General features: G+C 41.4%; 1 protein-coding gene across 16 annotated transcripts in view; it reads left to right on the top strand.

Moving 5' to 3' along the window:
- TCF7L2 (transcription factor 7 like 2) overlaps positions 1-17,659 on the top strand; it is a 171,943-nt gene extending 154,284 nt beyond the window's left edge. For 2 of the 16 annotated variants that reach the window (XM_039708859.1, XM_039708860.1), the window contains exons 8-14: positions 2,146-2,271; positions 3,021-3,180; positions 3,917-4,024; positions 8,783-8,831; positions 9,393-9,443; positions 10,611-10,683; positions 16,278-17,659. In XM_039708859.1, the coding sequence (XP_039564793.1) occupies positions 2,146-2,271; positions 3,021-3,180; positions 3,917-4,024; positions 8,783-8,831; positions 9,393-9,443; positions 10,611-10,683; positions 16,278-16,707 (997 nt within the window). In that variant the 3' untranslated portion in view covers positions 16,708-17,659. Of the gene's footprint in view, positions 1-2,130; positions 2,272-3,020; positions 3,181-3,916; positions 4,025-8,782; positions 8,832-9,392; positions 9,444-10,610; positions 10,684-11,273; positions 11,348-12,207; positions 12,233-14,155 lie in introns of those variants that run through there. The other 14 variants (XM_039708872.1, XM_039708873.1, XM_039708866.1 and 11 more) reach the window with 13 other exon arrangements.
- The last annotated feature ends 424 nt before the right edge of the window (positions 17,660-18,083 follow it).

The following is an 18,083-nucleotide window of genomic DNA, read 5'->3' on the forward strand; positions in this document are numbered from 1 at the left end:
CATCCTTCATTGTCCCCTTGTTTCTGGCCTAGCCAGCCCCAGCAGCATTGTCCTCTCTGAAGCACTCAGTCTTGCCTAGAACAGTCCCTTGAGAGGATGTGTTTTTATCCCTGTGCTTAGACTGTGTTCAGCAAGGTCAGTTTTTTACCACCACTTTTATTTTTGATCATGTTTGTTAGTTATTTAAAAAAAAATCCAGCTCATACTGCCAGTTTTTATTTGCACTGTATCATGTTTGAAGGCCCCAGGCGCTGTGTGAACAAATTCTAGATATGTCCAATCAAAATACGTAGACATGGAAGTAGAGAAAGAACAGAAAAAAGTAATAAAAAGGCCCAGTTTGTGTCTTGCTGATGGTGAGCAGTTCTGTGGCAGAACTGGGACAAGGATGCCAGTCTCCTTTGCAGCCTCGACACTGTCTTCTGTTCTGACCTACCATGAACCAAAGCATATCCTCAAATGTGTGCTTCTCTCCCAGCTACTTTTGTCAGAGAGTGGGAAGGCACTTGGACAACCCACTTGGCGATTTGTGTCCGTGAGTCTTTAGCAGAAGTAGGAATGACCATTTTGCTGCCCATTCTCCTCTTCCCTTGCCATCCCACCTTCCTTGCCTCCCTTCTCTCCATGCCTTTGTTCATGAAGAACTGCAATTCTCTACAACTTGAACAATTTCACATTCTCCCTGTCAGTCCTGCTCTTCCTACCACTGCCTTCTAAGACAAAATAGTTCTGTCTAATCACCCTGAGTACTACCAGCTGATAGACAAAAGATCCTCAGAGCTTGTAGTGGACAGTGCTCTTGTTCATGAAAGTACTTCTGTGTCATCTTCTGAATGTAGAGAATGTCTGGGCAATCACAGGGGATGCGATTGTTAAGCTCAGTGTTGGAATTTATAAGAGGGGAGAGAGAAAGATAAGCCCACTATATTTCTGATGCTTACACACAGCAGTATACATGGTATAGCACCCCATTTTAAATCCTGTTGGATAGAAAAAAATTACTGTATATTGGTGATAGAAGGAATAATTATTTATCCCATTGAGTGTTCCATAATCTTGGGTTATTTTGCTTGGATCAGATTGTTCAAAATCTGGGATGAGAATGGGGATTTGCAGTGAGAAAAACCCTTGCCAGATCACTTTAATTTTGGTGTTTTGAGGAAAGTTACTTCTGAAACATAATTTTAGGCTAGAACCCATTTCCTGGAAACCAGTTGACTTCAGTGGGGGAAGGCAGTCAGTCATACTGTGCTTTCCTTATTTACTGCAAAACCTTTCTGAGGCTGTTGAGAAACAATTATATAAGTTAATCTTGCTTTTGAGAAGTTTGTTCATTTCTGTTAAAATGTAAAAAGTCTGAATGATTGTGCCATGTTTGTGCTGTGATCCCAATCAAGCAATTAGATTCATGCAGAAGGATTGCATATCCCTCTGAATCCACTGCAGGACTGGGATCTGTCCATGTATATGATCATAAACCATAAAGCTGACAACATTTTTTTCTGTTTAGAAAGTCTAGACTGTTAAAGCCTTTCTAGGTTACTTAAATGGATCAAAAATTCCACAATCTTCCACCTTCTGTTAAAGCGGTGTGGCTCAGAGATTTATTAGACACAAATAAATATTTTCTTTTTCTCCATCAACAAAATGTAGCTAATGAGACGTCTATAAGTATTATCAAAAATGCATCTAGAATGTGTTGGCATTAATATTTTATTTTGCTGTCAATATAGAATAAAAGATGTCATCCTAAATTCACAACATGATTCAAAACTATAAAAATTGATTCCTTGGCTGCCACACATAATTTCTCAGCAAAGAAATGGACTGGTGGATTTTGTTTCAGGTATCTGAAATTCCACCTTCATACAAGTTCATTCAGTTGAATTCGCCTTTTGTTAATGTTAAAAATCATGATGTCTCGTGTCAGTAATGATAATGAAGGGGAAGATTGGCTTTAATGACATTAGAAGAGTCATTATGTTTAATTTATTGCTAATTAATGCTGCCAGCTTTCATATGCTTTGTCTAGCTGTCATGTGCTTGTTATATGCCAGTTGTTTTTTTTTTTCTTAATGTGTGTACACATCCCTCCCCATTCATTCATTTTTATTCTGACAATTTACACAGCTTTCTCTCCTCTAGGTTTCCTCCACACATGGTCCCGCCACACCATAGTTTACACACAACTGGAATTCCTCATCCGGCCATAGTCACACCAACAGTCAAACAGGAATCTTCCCAGAGCGACGTCGGCTCACTCCACAGCTCGTAAGTTGTTGCTTCCCCTGTCTTCTCTTTGGGATACTCAAAGCATCCCCTGTGCATGTGTGGCTTGTAAAAAGGCTTGGGTTTGTGATGGTTTTGCTGTGAAATATTTTTTTCAATTTTTCTTTTCTGTTATAATTGATTTGAATGTGGTTTAGTTGCCAAAGTGTGTCCAAACGATGGTAGCAGTCTTTGAGTCATTCTATGACATAGGCAAGTATTAGTAATTTCACCTGTTTGAACAAGGAAATGGAATTTTCTTGATTGAGATTCAAGTTTCTTGACCAGTTTCTCTATTACTCAGTGTCTAGTTTGAAGCCTTGAGATAACAGATATACCACAGGAGACAAAAAACTAAACATAAATGGCTTTTTCAAAGATTCAGAGAGCTGGTATTAAGTTTAGGTTTGAACTGACAAGAGCCCATTGATAAAGGGGTGTAATTATTTCCTCTACTGTCATGCTCAAGCTCTCCCTGTGAGCCCATTTTTCTGGAGCCCATGTCCTTCCAGGGTTCTTGTAGGGCCTCAGAGGGTACTTGGTGATGTTGCATAAACATGAGGTGCGTTTTCTTGTAATGCTTTTAAGACTGTTACCATACAGCAGCCAGGTTGAAGGGTCTAGACAACTTTCTGGTCCTCTTCCTAGAGATTGCTGAGGATTAATGCTAGAGAGATTGAGGGGATTAATTTGATAAACTCACAAGGAGTTCTCACTGTGAGGTCTCTGTCTGTTGTATCTTTACTCTACAGAAAACATCAGGACTCCAAAAAAGAAGAAGAGAAAAAGAAGCCACACATAAAGAAACCTCTTAATGCATTTATGTTGTATATGAAGGAAATGAGAGCAAAAGTTGTAGCAGAATGCACATTGAAAGAGAGCGCAGCCATCAACCAAATTCTCGGTCGAAGGGTAGGTAACAAGGGACAAGCACCAGCAGGGCCTGAAACTCTGTAGGATTCACACCTTCTGAATCCCTCTATTTTTCTGCCATTGTGAAAATGGATAGGGAAATTGCTAAACCAAAGGCCTTGGTTTGTTTTTTAATTTTCACAGGCACTTCTTGCCAGTGGGGTCATTCATGGGGAAGATGAGGAGTTAATTAATAGCAGTGTTATTTCAGTATCATTTCCATGACTGGTTGATGCAAAAATCTTAGATTTTTATTTTGGCCTAAGATAGGCAGAAAAGTAAATGGGAAATGAAAAAACTTTGAGTACAGTACCAGTATCAGCACCTGTGAGAGCTAGAAGAGGCGAGGAAGTGCCAGTGGGGGAGACACCTCCAAAGCTGTAACTGAGTTCTAGCTCATGACAAGTGGTTCAGCTTCTGGACAATCTCCCCTGCTGTCTGTTTTTGTTTAGATTTATTAATTCTCCTCTCTCAACAGGAGACAAAAGGGGTTGAGTGCATGTAAATGATTAGTCGTGGTTCAGTTGATTTAACTGCAGTTATAATCTAGAGTTGTAAATAAAATATGAATGTCAGCATGCCAGATCATCTGTTTTATCTCTTTTTTATGAAAATCGATTCTAACTGTATGTGTATAAATATGTGTATAAATAACACACTTTGCTGTTAACATGCTTAAGAAAACCCCAACCACTAGTGCTTTTTATTTTGTCTTTTTGTCTTTTCTCCACCCCAGTGGCACGCGTTATCCAGAGAAGAGCAAGCGAAATACTATGAACTAGCAAGAAAGGAGCGACAGCTTCACATGCAGCTGTACCCGGGCTGGTCTGCACGGGATAACTATGTAGGTTCCTATTAAGTGGAAACTTGTAGTAGTAGAGCTTGTAGAAATGTCTGTGTGACCTGCTGAGCTACTACCACACATTGCACACAAGCACTGTGTGGAAAGGCTCAGGAGCCCAATCTGGTAATGACAACAGGCACTTCCCTTGGCGATACCAAAACTACCGGGGGTGATTCCCACTTGGAAGAGGCTTCCTGGCTGGGACTAGTATGGGGTTAGAATAGCAGAGCTCTGTGAAAAACGTCTTCCCTTCACTTTTACCAGCGTCTGGAAATGCTGCTTGGCTTGCTGGTCATTTTGAATTTCATGTTTTAAAACAAAATTTTAAATGCCCCTTGTATGCTCCTCTCCTTTCCACCAAAAGAGATAAATAATTAGTGTCTTGTGCTTATCTGTGTGAGAGTGTAGTGGAAAGTGGAAGAATGACTTATCCTAGCTTCAGAGAAGGACTGGCAAAACCAAAAGCATTATATTTTTGAAAGTCTTACTCTCAAGTGGGGTTAAATGAATTATTCCACTCTATAGTTGTGTATTTTGTTTATGTTTTCTTTTTCATGCCCACCCTCCTAATTTTTTAAAAAATATATTGGAATTCATGATCAATTCATGGATTGTTTTAAAATTGATTCCTCCCTCTACTTTTCAGAAAGCCTGGTTTTGAGCTAAAAGTGGTAGTATTTTTTGTCTGTTAAAAAGCATAAGGGCAGCTTTATAACTTCTAGTACTAAATAGCTCTTTCCATGAAGGGTAAGCTGTGCAGATGGTAATAAGTGTTTGCAAGCCTAAGACCATAAATTCTTGACAGATTTGTGGATTGGTGAGAGCTCTAAACCCTTTTTAATAGGATTATAGCAGCATCTTGATTTTTTTTTTAAAGTTAAATAAAAATCACCTAAAACTCCCAAGGTCTATAACTCTGTAATAAACCCTATTCTCTGCCTTCTAGTCACACTTCCCTGCAGGCTTGGGGACCACCAACTCTAAGGTTGATGCCAGTTTTGTGTAGGGTTGCACCTTATGGTTTTGTTGAAGTCTGTCTCTTTGATCCCCGTCTGTTTTATCATCAATATTCTGTTTTGCTCTATATAACAAACTTGCCTCCATGAATCTACATTTTTATATGGGTGGGAGGAAGCCAGTTCAGAGTCTGCAGTGAAGCCAGGAGAAGCAGCAGCAGCTCTTTACACTCTTCTGCCCTTTCAGTGATGGAGAATACACATGCTCACTTATTTAGCAATGTGTACTTACTGACATTTTTTCAAATCCTTCTGTTTTCTTGATCATCTTCTCTTTCCAGCAGGCTCATACAGGTATACCTGTGCATGCTCAATTGTCCTTCCAGTTCAGAATATTCTTGATTCTCTGCTCCTCGGAGGAGACCGTTTTAAGTCTGATGAGGCACAGCTCCTGCTTAGCACATTTTCCTTCCCTTTTCAGCACAGTTTGGCCTGAGGCTGTCAGACCACAGGCTCGAGGTAGTTCCTCAGCACTGTGCAGTATCGTCGTCTTGGGTGTTCAAAAGGGAGTCTAGGCTCGACTGAGGTTTCGGGAATGCTCATTCTGCACAGTGACTGTGCCACTGACAGATGGGCATGTACAAAGCCTCAGTGTTTAGGACCTTTTACTTTTGTCCTCACTGTGTGAACACTGAGAAACCCTTTCTTCTCAAGCTAAAAAGGACAGGATGAGAAAGCCAGTGCTTTCCCAGCGGCTTGATGCTGTACCCCCAGGTGACCTTCAGGGGGAACCTTCCTGCCTGAGGAGAGCGTGGTACCTTTGCATCATCCGCAGGATTTATTTATGTCTCCTCTCCTGGTCCATTCACAGCTCTCCTGAGTGCCCCTCCTCCCTCAGCCGTTTGTAGGGTCTTGAGCCTTTCACACATCTAGCAGGGGAGTGACTTTGGTCTGCTTGAAGTGGTTAAATTGTTAAGCACCTCACATCAGGCTCAAGGATAAGGCCAGCTATAGTCCAAGTCTTCAGAGACAGGAGCAGTGCATTCAGGAAATGCAGCTTTCAGCCTCATGGTTTGTTGGTGTCACAAGGCACGTTGGCTCTTCCTGAGATCCAATATGAGATGTTTAGCAGTGCTGAGTGCTGGACTCGGAAGTATGTAAGGGTCCAGTCACCTCACCCACTGCATGACTAGAAAATTAGTACCAAAGAAATCTGCAGACCTATCAAAACCTGTTGGTTTGGCTCCAGAGAGAGAACTACCAAAATTGTTAGCAGGTATTTACACCTATATTTACTTGCAGCATAAAAATTTGTATAGTATGATGACAGAAAATGTTACAATCTGCTCAAGTCTTGGGAGAATAATCTTAGGCAAAGAAAAAATGGTGTCTTCTGCAGAGCACTTGAAAAACTGCTGCCACAGTTCCTTCCTTAAGTCCATATATTAATTTAGCTACATAGTCTAATATCCTCTTGTAGCCCAGAAATTGAACAAGTAAAGATTATTCTTCTCCCTGATGCTTTGAAAAAGGTGTAAAGAAGTCTATGTGGCATCTGTCCATTCTTTGTTGGGAAGAGTTTTAAAAGCTTGTGTTGAAAAAGAATGAGAAATTCCCGGTCCCTGGCTGACATTCCTGTAGATCAGGTGTTTTTAACAGATTGCTCCCTAATGGCATTTCAGTACTTTCACAAGCTCTTCAAGCCAGGTATTAAAGACAGGTGACTTCTGACCTTTGTTCTGGCTGGCCCTCGAGTGAAGAAGTCATAAGGTCTCAAACTGAAATAGCCCTTGAATTCCCAAATGTACTGCAAAAATTAAGCAAATTTGCCACAGATGCAGTCTGTTAATTGTGCCAGTGGCCTCCTTGAGATTAAATAAAAGTCAGGCTTATGATCTTGAGGCAATTGTCTGGTTTTGGTTATGTTGTTGAAAGCTGGAAAAAATTTACTGATTTTCTCAGAGTTACTGTCAGTCTAGATCAATATAGATGGAGCAGAGTCTGAGCCTCTTGCATCTTTATGTGATACATTTCAAGATACTGTGCTTTTCACTTATTTTCTCAGAGTTACTGTCAATCTAGATCAATATAGATGGAGCCTCTTGCATCTTTATGTGATACATTTCAAGATACTGTGCTTTTCCCTATTCTGTTCTCAGAGAGCTTTAGGATCAGTGCTTGTCTGCCTTATCTGCCTGTCATGATAGACTGATGGCTGCTCTAGCAAATGACAACTTCCATATCCCAAAAAATTACCTCAGAGGTGTCAGAGACTATTTGTCATCAGCATCGAGGCTGCAGGATTGTGTGCCTGTTGTTTAAAGTTCCTTTGAGGTGGACAGTTCACACTGCTTTTTCCATCTCCAGAAGGATCTCATAAGCCTGGACAACAGGGTGGCAGTTTACAACCCTGAGCAAGCAAGGGGGAATGAGTGCAGAAACCCCATGCCACAAGGCCAGCTTTGTGGAGGAAAAATGGGACAACAACAGATCAATGTTCTGCATTCATGTTGGGGGAATTTTTTACTAATACATTCCAGGAAATCTATCATAGGGAGCATCCCAAATGTGGATGTGCCGTGCTGAAGCCCATCTTAACCATGTATCTGGAATCCATCTGCTGAGAAAGATGCCCACTGTGTGGGAGAACCTCTTGGCTTTCCCAGATACATCCAACCCTTCAAAAGATCTGTGAGATTCCTTCTTCCAAGATATGTTTGTTGTCCCTTGACCACAAGGGACTGCTGCTCTGAGGTCTTCTCATCAGCTGTGCTTGCTACCATGTCTTCAAAAGCCAGGAATTCTTGTGCTATTCACACCAGACATTGCTGATCCAAAAGTTGTTGCTTTTAGCATTTGGAGAGATGTGAAAATGAAATTACTCTGTTGCCTACACTGGCCTTGTTGTACGAGTCTGCAAACCCCCCAGTGTTAGAGGAGTTTTCTTGGAAAAATAGCTGTTCTTTTTTGAACTATGCTTATTACTTCGTATTTTTTCTGTTGGAAAGCAATTACTGTTTTTCCACAGAAGCTGGGCTCCCAGTTGTCTTCTCCCACACTGTTGGAGGGAAACAGAACAGGCTTTTCTCCCTCCATTCAAAAACTGTAACAAATTTCATCATCTTGTGGTACAGCATTTGGGAAAGGGATAGAGTTTAGCAAAACTGGTTGTTTCTTTGTGATAGAGCAAAATGTGGGAAGGGTCTTGGCTATGTCTGGATTTTTTTTTTCTTGTCCTGGCATTGCTTTCTGGCTTGTCAGTGGAACTATAAAACTGCAGGTTAGGATTTATCATTACTGTGGGCTTCCTTTTCTCCTTGAATGCTTGGGGTTTGGTGCTGAGGAACTTCAGACGCTCAGTCTGACCGCATTCTCCCCTCTCTATTCTCCCTCTCCTTCCCCTTCCTGTCCCACCAATACATGACCACAAATGATTCTTGAAACTTCTACATGCAGGAGCATACAGATGTGAGGTGTTTTTGTCTTCATGGTGATCTCAGCTCAAAAGCAGCAACTTGCAAGTCCTTCTGCCCCTGCCCCAGCTGCCCATGGCCTTGATGGGTGTTAGCACTGGGTGGGCAGCAGTGAGGCTGTCTAAAAAGTCACAGGGTAGGGAGGCAGAGTCAGTCCTGGGGTGCAGCATCTCCTTGGGGCCCCCCAAAGTTCCCTGCATGGAGGGTGGGACAGTGTCACACTTTGGTGTCCCCTCTTGGGAGCTTCCTGCTCCAGCTGCAGCCTCATTGCAAGGACACTTCTTTGGGGCTTATTTCTAATCCTTCTCGTTTGTGTATGTTTTCTGCAGGGAAAGAAGAAGAAGAGGAAAAGGGATAAGCAGCCAGGAGAGACCAATGGTAAGTAAAGATAAGTCTAAACCTCTCGCTTAGTGGAAGTGTGGCAGTCCTGGTGTGACCCTTGTAGGTACGGGGGAGGTGGGCACAGGTCTCCTGGCCTCAGAGGAGCCAGTCCCTATGTTAGACAGCTTTTTTTTTTATTTTTTTTAAAATGCACTCCAATAATTCACGCGTTACCGCCCTTCTAAAACTAGTAACCCAGCCATTGCATGTCAGAGCCTCCTGGCGCGGCACTAGCCGCGTTTGTCCGCGTAGTTGGCGAGCCTGTAACCGCAGAGCCGTAGCTGGAATGCCTGTGCCATCGTTTATCCAGCCGCCCGCTTCCTCCGCGCACCCGCGGGCGTGTGTGCGTGTCCGTGTGCGTGTGCTGTTAATTTGGGCTGTCCCTGGATGTCCTGATGCATGCCTTACAGTGGTAAATCGCACCCATCTTAAATTAAGGAGGTTTGCCATTCTATTTAGGAAATTAGAAATACTGCATAGGCAATCTCATAGTCGATCTTGAAGAAGCTCTAACTTAGTTTTTTTGAAGCCTTTGTATAATTTGTTCTTTTTTTTCAGAACACAGCGAATGTTTCCTAAATCCTTGCCTTTCACTTCCTCCGATTACAGGTGCTAACGTCATTTTGAGTCATTTAAAATAGTTTATAAACTGCTTTTTAATTTTTTTTCCTGCCATTATAGATTTTAACATTAAACACTTATGACATTAAGAAAAAAATACCATCCACACGTTTTGATAGTATTTATTATCTATATATCTTTATATCTATTATGTTTGATAGTATTTTTTAATTTTGTTTTTTGTTTTTGTAACAATTGCTATTAAAACAGTAATACAGTAAAAATAACGCAAGAGTTGTACTAACTGTGCAAATTGAATATGCAGTATTTCTTTAAAGAGACTGATAAAGAATGGAAGCAAGTCAGTAATGAACCTCCTTAATCTAATGGCATTTTTCATGGCTCCCACTAAGTCTTCTCACATTAGCATGCATACGCATTTTTTTATTATTATTTTAGTTTTGGATCTTTTTTTTTTCCTTTCTGCTCAAGCCTATTCATTGCAATTCACTAGCTGTACTAACTCAGCACCTTGCCATGCTTTACATTTTATTTGCTGGCTGATACTAACATACTCATCCCACAATCTGCTTATTCTTATCCATTCTTTTAAATACAAATTAATGAAAACAAGTAAATTGAATGTTATTCCAAAAGCTGCATTATCCCAGGAGATATAATTTCTTTTTTTTTTCTTTCTTTTTTTTTTTTCCTCTTATTTTGTATCTGAGTTGAAGAAAAAAGCATGTTCAGGATCTAACTTCCATACTCAGCTTCTTTTCTTCCTTTTTTCCCCCCTCTTTAAAAAAAAAAAAAAAAAGAAACTCCAGCCCAAATTAAACTTGCCTGAAACATCCTACTAGACCAACCACAAAGACTTTCCTATACCTGCTCTCTTAAAAGGGAAAGAAACAGTCCTTTATAAAGGGATACTGCAGCTTTAATTGCAACAGCTAATCTCAAGAGTTGAATAAAAATGTGATTCTCACTTTTTTAAACTTTTAAATCAAAAGTCAATATTTGCAATTAATAACGAGGACATTGATTTTTATTCCCTTTTTTATTTTTATTTTTCCTTATTTTTACCTTTCTCTTTTTTCTCCCCTTTTCTCTTTTCCTCTCTCTCTCTCTCTCTCTCTCTCTCACTCACTCCCCCCTCTCCCCTTTTCTTTTTTTCCTCTTCCTTTTCTGCTCGCTTTTCTTGAACTCATTCAGACCTGAGCGCTCCTAAGAAATGCCGAGCGCGCTTTGGCCTTGATCAACAGAATAACTGGTGCGGCCCCTGCAGGTGTGTATAGTTTTCCCAGACTCGCTATGGCTGATTTGCAGCTGGTTTATTTGGTACTTTCCCCTTTTTTTTCCTGCCTTGTTGCTTTGTAGCTCTGTGTTGTGATCTAGAAGACACAAGGGAGTGGGACACTGCCATCAGTAATCATCTCTCCGAAAGGGTTTTCCTTTTTTTTTTTCCTTTGTTGGTTGGTTGGTTTGTTGGTTTTTTTTTTTGCCTTCCTCTTTGCTGCTGCTAGCCAAAAACCCACTGTAAAACAGCATCAACCTTAAGCCCATCTGATCCGTGGCTCAACCACGCTCCTGCCTTCCAAGCCTCCACCCAAGGACAGTCTCTCCCAAGGCCCTTGATAGCGCGGCACTGAGTGCGGCTCCGACACCACACAGGCTCGTGGCTGTGTCGGAGATTTTTTTTTTGGTTTTCCCTTTGGCTCATTGTGAAAGTCCTATATTCCTTCCTGCCCTTGGTACGAGGGGAGATTACCAAATAAAACGAAGGTGATTGAACGTAGCTGTAGCTGAGATGACGCAGACCAAATGAGCTCTATCCACCATTGTGTTGTATTTTTTGTGTTTACCTTATGCTAACAGATGCAAATACTCCAAAGAAGTGTCGGGCATTGTTCGGGCTTGACCGACAGAGTTTATGGTGCAAACCATGCAGGTATAAAACTACCCACTAGGCCTTTGGGGAAATAAAAGCAATCTGTCCTCTTAGTGCATTTGTGTGATTTTATTTTTTTAATCTTTTTTCCCCACTCCCCACCTTTCTCTCTCCCACAGCATCAATTGCTAATAATCTTTGATCTTTGGAATTTCTTGCTAATTTAATGCCATTTTCTCTCTTTCTTTACCAATAACCTCTCCCTGGTGGTAGAACTGGGAACAAGAAAACTCAAAGTCCTTAAAGCTGGCAAATTTTTGGCTTTTTTTGGTTATTTTTTTCCATATTGTCAGCAAAATTAATGTTTAGCTGGACATTTATATTTTGTCTTTCATTTGGGTCTATGTCCCCTGCCTGCAGAGGCTTTTTAAAAAGGTTCTGGGATCTGCAGTACTAGTGTTTTTCTCATTATTAGAGATGTAAAAGCCAGTGTTTACAGCTTATATTGTATTCATTCTTTTGGTATTATCTGAAAAATTAAAACAGCTTCCTCTTGGCTACTATGCCTCTGTAAGGCTTATGTAGATACAATTTTTTAAAATTATGTGAAATCTTTTTTCCTAATCCTAAAAATATAGTTTTTCTTAAATTTTATCCCAACAAGTGAGCTGTAAACGTCTGAGCTCTAGACAAAACTAATTACAACTTTAGTAGCACAGTTTGCAGCATTAAAAGGAGATGAAAGACATCAGAGAGCCTAAATTCCGGCAGCCCATGTTCTACTGGAGTTTAATTCCATGTGTAACTCAGTACGTACTTCTTTCTTGGTGGAGGGATACCGAGTAGTTCTTTTCTCATTCCTTTTTCCTTATATGATCGCATTTGGTTAAATTTGTTGTTTCTTTATTCTGATACAAGCAGTCTTTGAATTTGGAATATTATGATGGTAGGTATTTCAACCCAAACCACACTCTGTGTGTAGTGATTCCTCTCCCACATTTTCCCCTCTTACTCATGCCAGTCCCATGTGCTCCATCTCATTTAGAATGTAGCTCAGACGTCCATCGTATTTTGTGTATGCACGCAGTCTTGTCTGTGCTTAGTGTCCAGGAAACTCGGATTGAGGGTGGGGGTGTGTGTCAGTGTGCCAGAGGAGGCACCAGAAATGCCTTCTGCAGGTTGTATGTTGTCCCATTTGAGGCACGGTATTATGGGGTGTTGGGGGTTAGGTGTCAGTACCAGGACATGTGTTAAACAAGCTGGGAAAGCAGCAGTTTTGTAATGCTTGAAGGGAGAAGGGTTCAGCCCAGAAGAGCTGAGTAGCTACTTCACTGTAGCTCGAGTCTCATGCTAGCCAAGGACTGCAGTGATGTGTTTAGTTAGGCTCTGTTCTGTGGTTACTTTGCTGCACACTATCAGCAGATATTTGTGTAGTCTAGAGATAGAGTATGTGAAGCATGTCAGGCTCTGCATGCCAAGTACCAGAACTGGGGGCACATCATGTTTGTGTTGCTTTATCTTTTCCTGGCTGCTTAAGTAAGCAACATACTTTAAAAACTTCATTTTATCAGCAAGGCAACTTTTTATTTGGTCTGTACAGTGCTTAGGTTACATGTGAAGCACAAACCCTCTCTTAACTTATACCAGATTTTGGTCAGAAGTCTTTTTCAGTGTATCATGGACAACTTTAGTGGTACAGCTGATAGTTTTGGACTTACCGATTTAGAGTTAGCTGCTTTTCTTTTTGTTTTGGTTTGGTTTCTTGTTTTGTTTTGTTTTTTTAATGCATGGAGGCATTTTACCACTAGGTTTTAGAGCATTTCTCTCCTAGTTCTGGTCCTAACCTTTATAACATTGCATTTGCTAGCATGGTAGCATTTTGTAGTGCAACTCAGGTAGGTGGTAAAGATGTGCAGTTTGCTGCTGTGGTGAAAACTGAGACATCTTTGCCCACAGCAACTGAATAAACCCTTGCACTCTTCTGTGGCTTTCACTCATGGCAATTGCAGCATTACAGGTTTCCTGGTGCTGTTCCAGGGCTTGTTTCAAGAGCAGCAAAAGTGGGCTCAGGTCTGTTGGTGTTTGCTCTACTGATGTAGCAAGTTAACACTTCCAAAGCAATGCCCATGTGAATGATCCTCACTAGTGCTTCTGAGGGGGCAATATGTCAATATGTAGTATTTTTGTTCCAGCCTTTTGGAGAGCAAAACTGAGGCACAAGTAGTTCCTTAGATTTTTATTTATTCCCCCTCACCAGAGCTCCCTGGTGGTCTTCACATCTGCTAAAATTAGGCTTGTGTGTTTTGGGGGATTGCCCTCTGGACCTTTTGTCCCACTTAACCCTGACAGGTACATCCACAGGTAACCAATCTGCAACTGGCACAGATTGCAGAAATATCTCCCCGCTTGAGCCATCATGATTTAAGTAAATATTATTTTCAGACTACGAGTGGCCACGCTATTAGAGTTTAGCAAAGGAAGCAATATGCTCCCTTAATCCTAGTCAAAGGAAAATTACTTCAGGTAGCAGAGCAATTGGTTTGTTTTTTAAAAGGTTAACTGCAGCGTCAGAAATCAGGTAAACCTGGTTTAAAGCTGCTTTGCCATGGGAGCTCTTTCTTTCAGGCCACAGAACATACATAATATTAAAAAATAAATGTGAAATGCTGGCATACTAGATTCAAACTGCCTCCAGTTAAATAATTTACTGCCTTGTAGGCTCAGAGCAGTCCAGTTAAAGGACTTTCAGAACTCACATCAATGAGGTAGGCAGAGCTTGGGTCTCTGCTTGCAAGTAATTTTAATTTGGGGATGGAGAGGGAGTCCTGCAGTCTCCAGATTGTAATAACCCATCTTTCCACACAAATAGGATTGGTGAGCTTTGTGGAGCTTAACTGTCCTGCTTTGCCACTGGAGCTGTACAGAAGGTCCAAAAAGACCTGGTAGTGCTGCACAGCTGAAGTAGGAAGTAGTGAGAGAGGAGAGGAGGGAGAGAACAGCAGAACTGTCCTTAGCCAAGAGCCAGAGATCTCCAGTGTTGTTTGTTGATGGTAGAAGAATTAAAAAGGTCTGTTTTGAGCCCACCAAATTAATTTTTTTTCTGTCTTTTAACGTTGCTCTAATAAAGCATGGTTTACAGCCTTCACTTGCTGTCTTCTATCTTTCTTTCTTTCTTTTTAACATTTAAGTTGCATGGTTGTCTTTAGTTTTTAGCATGTATTGATCTGCAGGCTAACGTGGTTAAAACTCTAATAGCCCTAACCCCTTACCTTGCCATGTGGCACATGGAGCAGAATCTGAGAGCAGACCTGAGTCTCTGGAGGAAGGGATGTCACAGCACTGGTCCCTCACTGAAGCTGGTGAAAGATGGGGTACTGGGGTGGTTGTTCCCTTCCTGGCTATGGGAGATGATAGTTTTAACTCCGGGATTAAGGTAGTGTGGTCTCCTTTGCAAATGAGAAGCATCTGTCCTCATTGCCTCGAGGGTGGAGCTTGGTTTAACCTAGTCAAATGCCATACCTAGGGGAGAACACTGGTGACCAGCAGGGGAACTGGGGCACCTCCTGGAGTGGGGAATATCCCATGTGACACTCAGCTGCTGTGCCACGCTCAGGCGCTCCCTCTGATGGAGTTGCAGAGCTGGAGTGATGTATCCACTGGAGAGGGAGAGCAACCTCCTTCTTCACACTGGTGGCTTTGTGCAGTTTAGCTGAGCATCCAAAGTTCTCATGGCAGAGCTGCTCCAGACAGGCTTTGTCCTATGCCTTGGGCTGTGTGAGAGCACTTCAGCACTTCCCTTGGAAAGTGTGATTGTGGATTGGAGGGCTGAAGAGCCAGCATGCTTAGGGTCAAGGTGGCCACTGGACATCACTCTGCCAGATGCTGTGGTTGTTTGCCTCATTTCTGTCCTACTGCTAGAATTGTCTTGCGCATACTTGGCAAGAGAGATGGTGTGAAACTGTCATCTGTTTTCATTGCTCCTTTACATTATCCAGTGGACAGAGGGAGGAGAAAAGATCTCTGTCGGGTCATTTATTTATTTGAAGATGAGCGGCTCTTGCGAGACTCTCATATGCCCTGGTGTGAAATTAAGATCCATGTTGCTCCTCACCTTTGTGCCTGTCGTCGTGCTCTTCACCTACTGAAATTGGATCCCACTCTGGAGTTACATGGATGGCCTCAGAGGAAAATCCCCAAAACACAGACAAGCAGCTTCCCAAATCTACCACTCTCCCCTAAAACAAAAAGTAAAACTGAGTCGATTTAAAGCCACAACCTGCAGGCCATACAACCAGTTATTCTTGTTATTTTGGACCATACTCTGTTTTTCCTGTTCTTTTCCTGTTTTTTTCCTTCTGTTTGCTTTGTTTGTTCGTTTTGTTTTTATTTCCCCTCTCTCTTGTTCTCTCTGTTATATATCCCTTCTGTCTGACTGACATTTCTGGATTTGGTGTGGTTCTTAACAGAGGAGAAAGCAATGAGCAGTAGTTTGCAGCCGTTCTTGCCTCCCAAGGGCAAGACATCGTATGAGACCACAGGTGACACAAGTGTAGCTATAGCCCCATTGAGTTGGACAGTTATGGGACATCTTGAGATACCATCAGCTATCCAGGGTTTTTATTTTAGGAAGATTAAATTACTTTTTAATTTTTTTTTCCCATGTAGGAAAGTTTGTAGATTAGAACAGTGGGCTCCAAAACCCATTTATCTGGTTTTCTGATTATGAAAATAAGGAAAGGAGGCGGCCTGAAGAGGAGGGGGATGAAGAGACAATTAATTGGTGACTCCTTTCCAAATCTCTTAGCTGAGGGGAGGTTCCCGAGCGGGTTTGGTGCCGAGAACACGCTGCCAGACACCCAGGATGGCACATGGGGCCAGGATGCCACCCATGCAGAGCCCAGAGTAGCTGACTGATGGCTCTTTGCTGTAGATGACTGTCTCCATCAGCGTCTCTGCCCTTTATTCATGGATAACTCTCTCCCTGTTTCTAGGAGAAAAAAAAAGTGCGTTCGCTACATACAAGGTGAAGGCAGCTGCGTCAGCCCACCCTCTTCAGATGGAAGCTTACTAGACTCTCCTCCGTCCTCCCCCGCCATGCTCGCCTCCCCCTCCAGAGACTCGAAACCACAGACTGAACAAACGCAACCCCTCTCGCTCTCATTGAAGCCCGACCCGCTGGCGCACCTGGTGATGATGCCGCCGCCATCCTCGCTGGTGCTCGCTGAGAGCGCCGCGAGCAAGCCCGGCGCCCTGCCCGCCGCCAGCTGCCCCAACGGGGCCCTGGACCACCCGCCGGCCGCCCTCCCACCGGCCGCCGCCGCATCCCTCGCACAGCCCTCGACGTCCTCCTTGCATTCCCACAGCTCGCTGGCGGGGACACAGCCCCAGCCGCTCTCCCTTGTAACGAAGTCCTTAGAATAGCTTTAGCCTCGTTAGCCCTTTCGGTTTCCTTTCGGGGGGATTGAATTCTGTTGGTATTTGGGGTTTTGTTTTTTTTTTTTTCTTTATTTTTTTTCTCTTCTTGTTGTCGTCCGCTGTTTGTCGTCGTTTCTCAGTTTCATTTTTAATTTGTGCCATGTGGCTACATTAGTTGATGTTTTATCGAGTTCATTGGTCAATATTTGACCCATTCTTATTTCAATTTCTCCTTTTTAAATATGTAGATGAGAAAAGCCTCATGATTCTGCCAAAATTTTTATCAACAGCTGTTTAAAGTCTTTGTAGCGTTTAAAAAATATATATATATACATAATTGTTATGTAGTTCCAATAGCTTAGTTTTAAAGACTGATTTTAAAAATTAAAAAAAAAAAGAAGCAATTTTGAAGCAGCCCTTGCCAGAGGCATTGGTTCTTTATTATTTGTATTAAATACGAGCTTGCGAACCAATCATTTTACATCTGGTTTTTAAACCTTTAAGGGCACAACGAATGCGGTGCCGCTACTACTTCTTTTTTTTTTCTTCCTTGTGTGAAACAACCTTTATTGTGATGTTACTTGTTATTGTTTAAATGTACAGAAACAAAGGGTTAAAAAAATGTGTTAATATACCTTGTTCCATGGTGTTGTTCTTTTTGGGGGAGGGGACGCTACTCAACAATTAAAAGTATCACAACGCTATTGGACCAGTAGTATTTATTGCTTTAGAAATTGCTTGTTGTATCTGTATGTTGTCCCTTTTTAAATGTTTTTTTCTTCCTTTATTTTTTCCTTGAAACATTGTATAAAGGTTTTTTTTTTCTTTAGTGTAAGCATCTTATATATAACAACTCATTTGTACAAGGTTTTTAAGTTTATATATAAATGTGTATATATATATTTTTTCCGGGATTTTGTTTTTGATTTGTTTTCGTGATTTTTTTTTTTTTTTTTTTTTTTTTTTTTTTTTAAAAAGGGTTTCCCCAAAAAGGACATTTGCAGAGTTTTTTTTTTTTTTTTTTTTTTTTTTTTTTTTTTTTTTTTTTTTTGCTATTTGAAATACGGTTGCCACCAAATGGACATTCGCAGATGCATTTTTTCAAGGATCAATAGTGTAAAGAATAAAATTGCTTTAAAAGCCATTACACTCGAAAAGACTTGAAAATTTAGCAAGGGAATTTTTAGCAATGCTGTTTGAAAAATAGCAAGGTCCAAGTGTCTCCCGTTCAGAACTGCAGCTGAATCCCCTGCGACATTAGGACTGTAGGCTGTGTGCAAAATTTTTATGTGCCAAAATTCTCAGTGACTTTTAACTTTCTCCCGACAACTTTATTATTTTTTTTAATGCTGTAATTTTTTTGTTCATCATGTTTTGCTGTG

This window comes from Passer montanus, unplaced genomic scaffold, assembly GCF_014805655.1.
Source record: "Passer montanus isolate IOZ18808 unplaced genomic scaffold, ASM1480565v1 scaffold21, whole genome shotgun sequence".
NCBI lineage: Eukaryota > Metazoa > Chordata > Aves > Passeriformes > Passeridae > Passer > Passer montanus.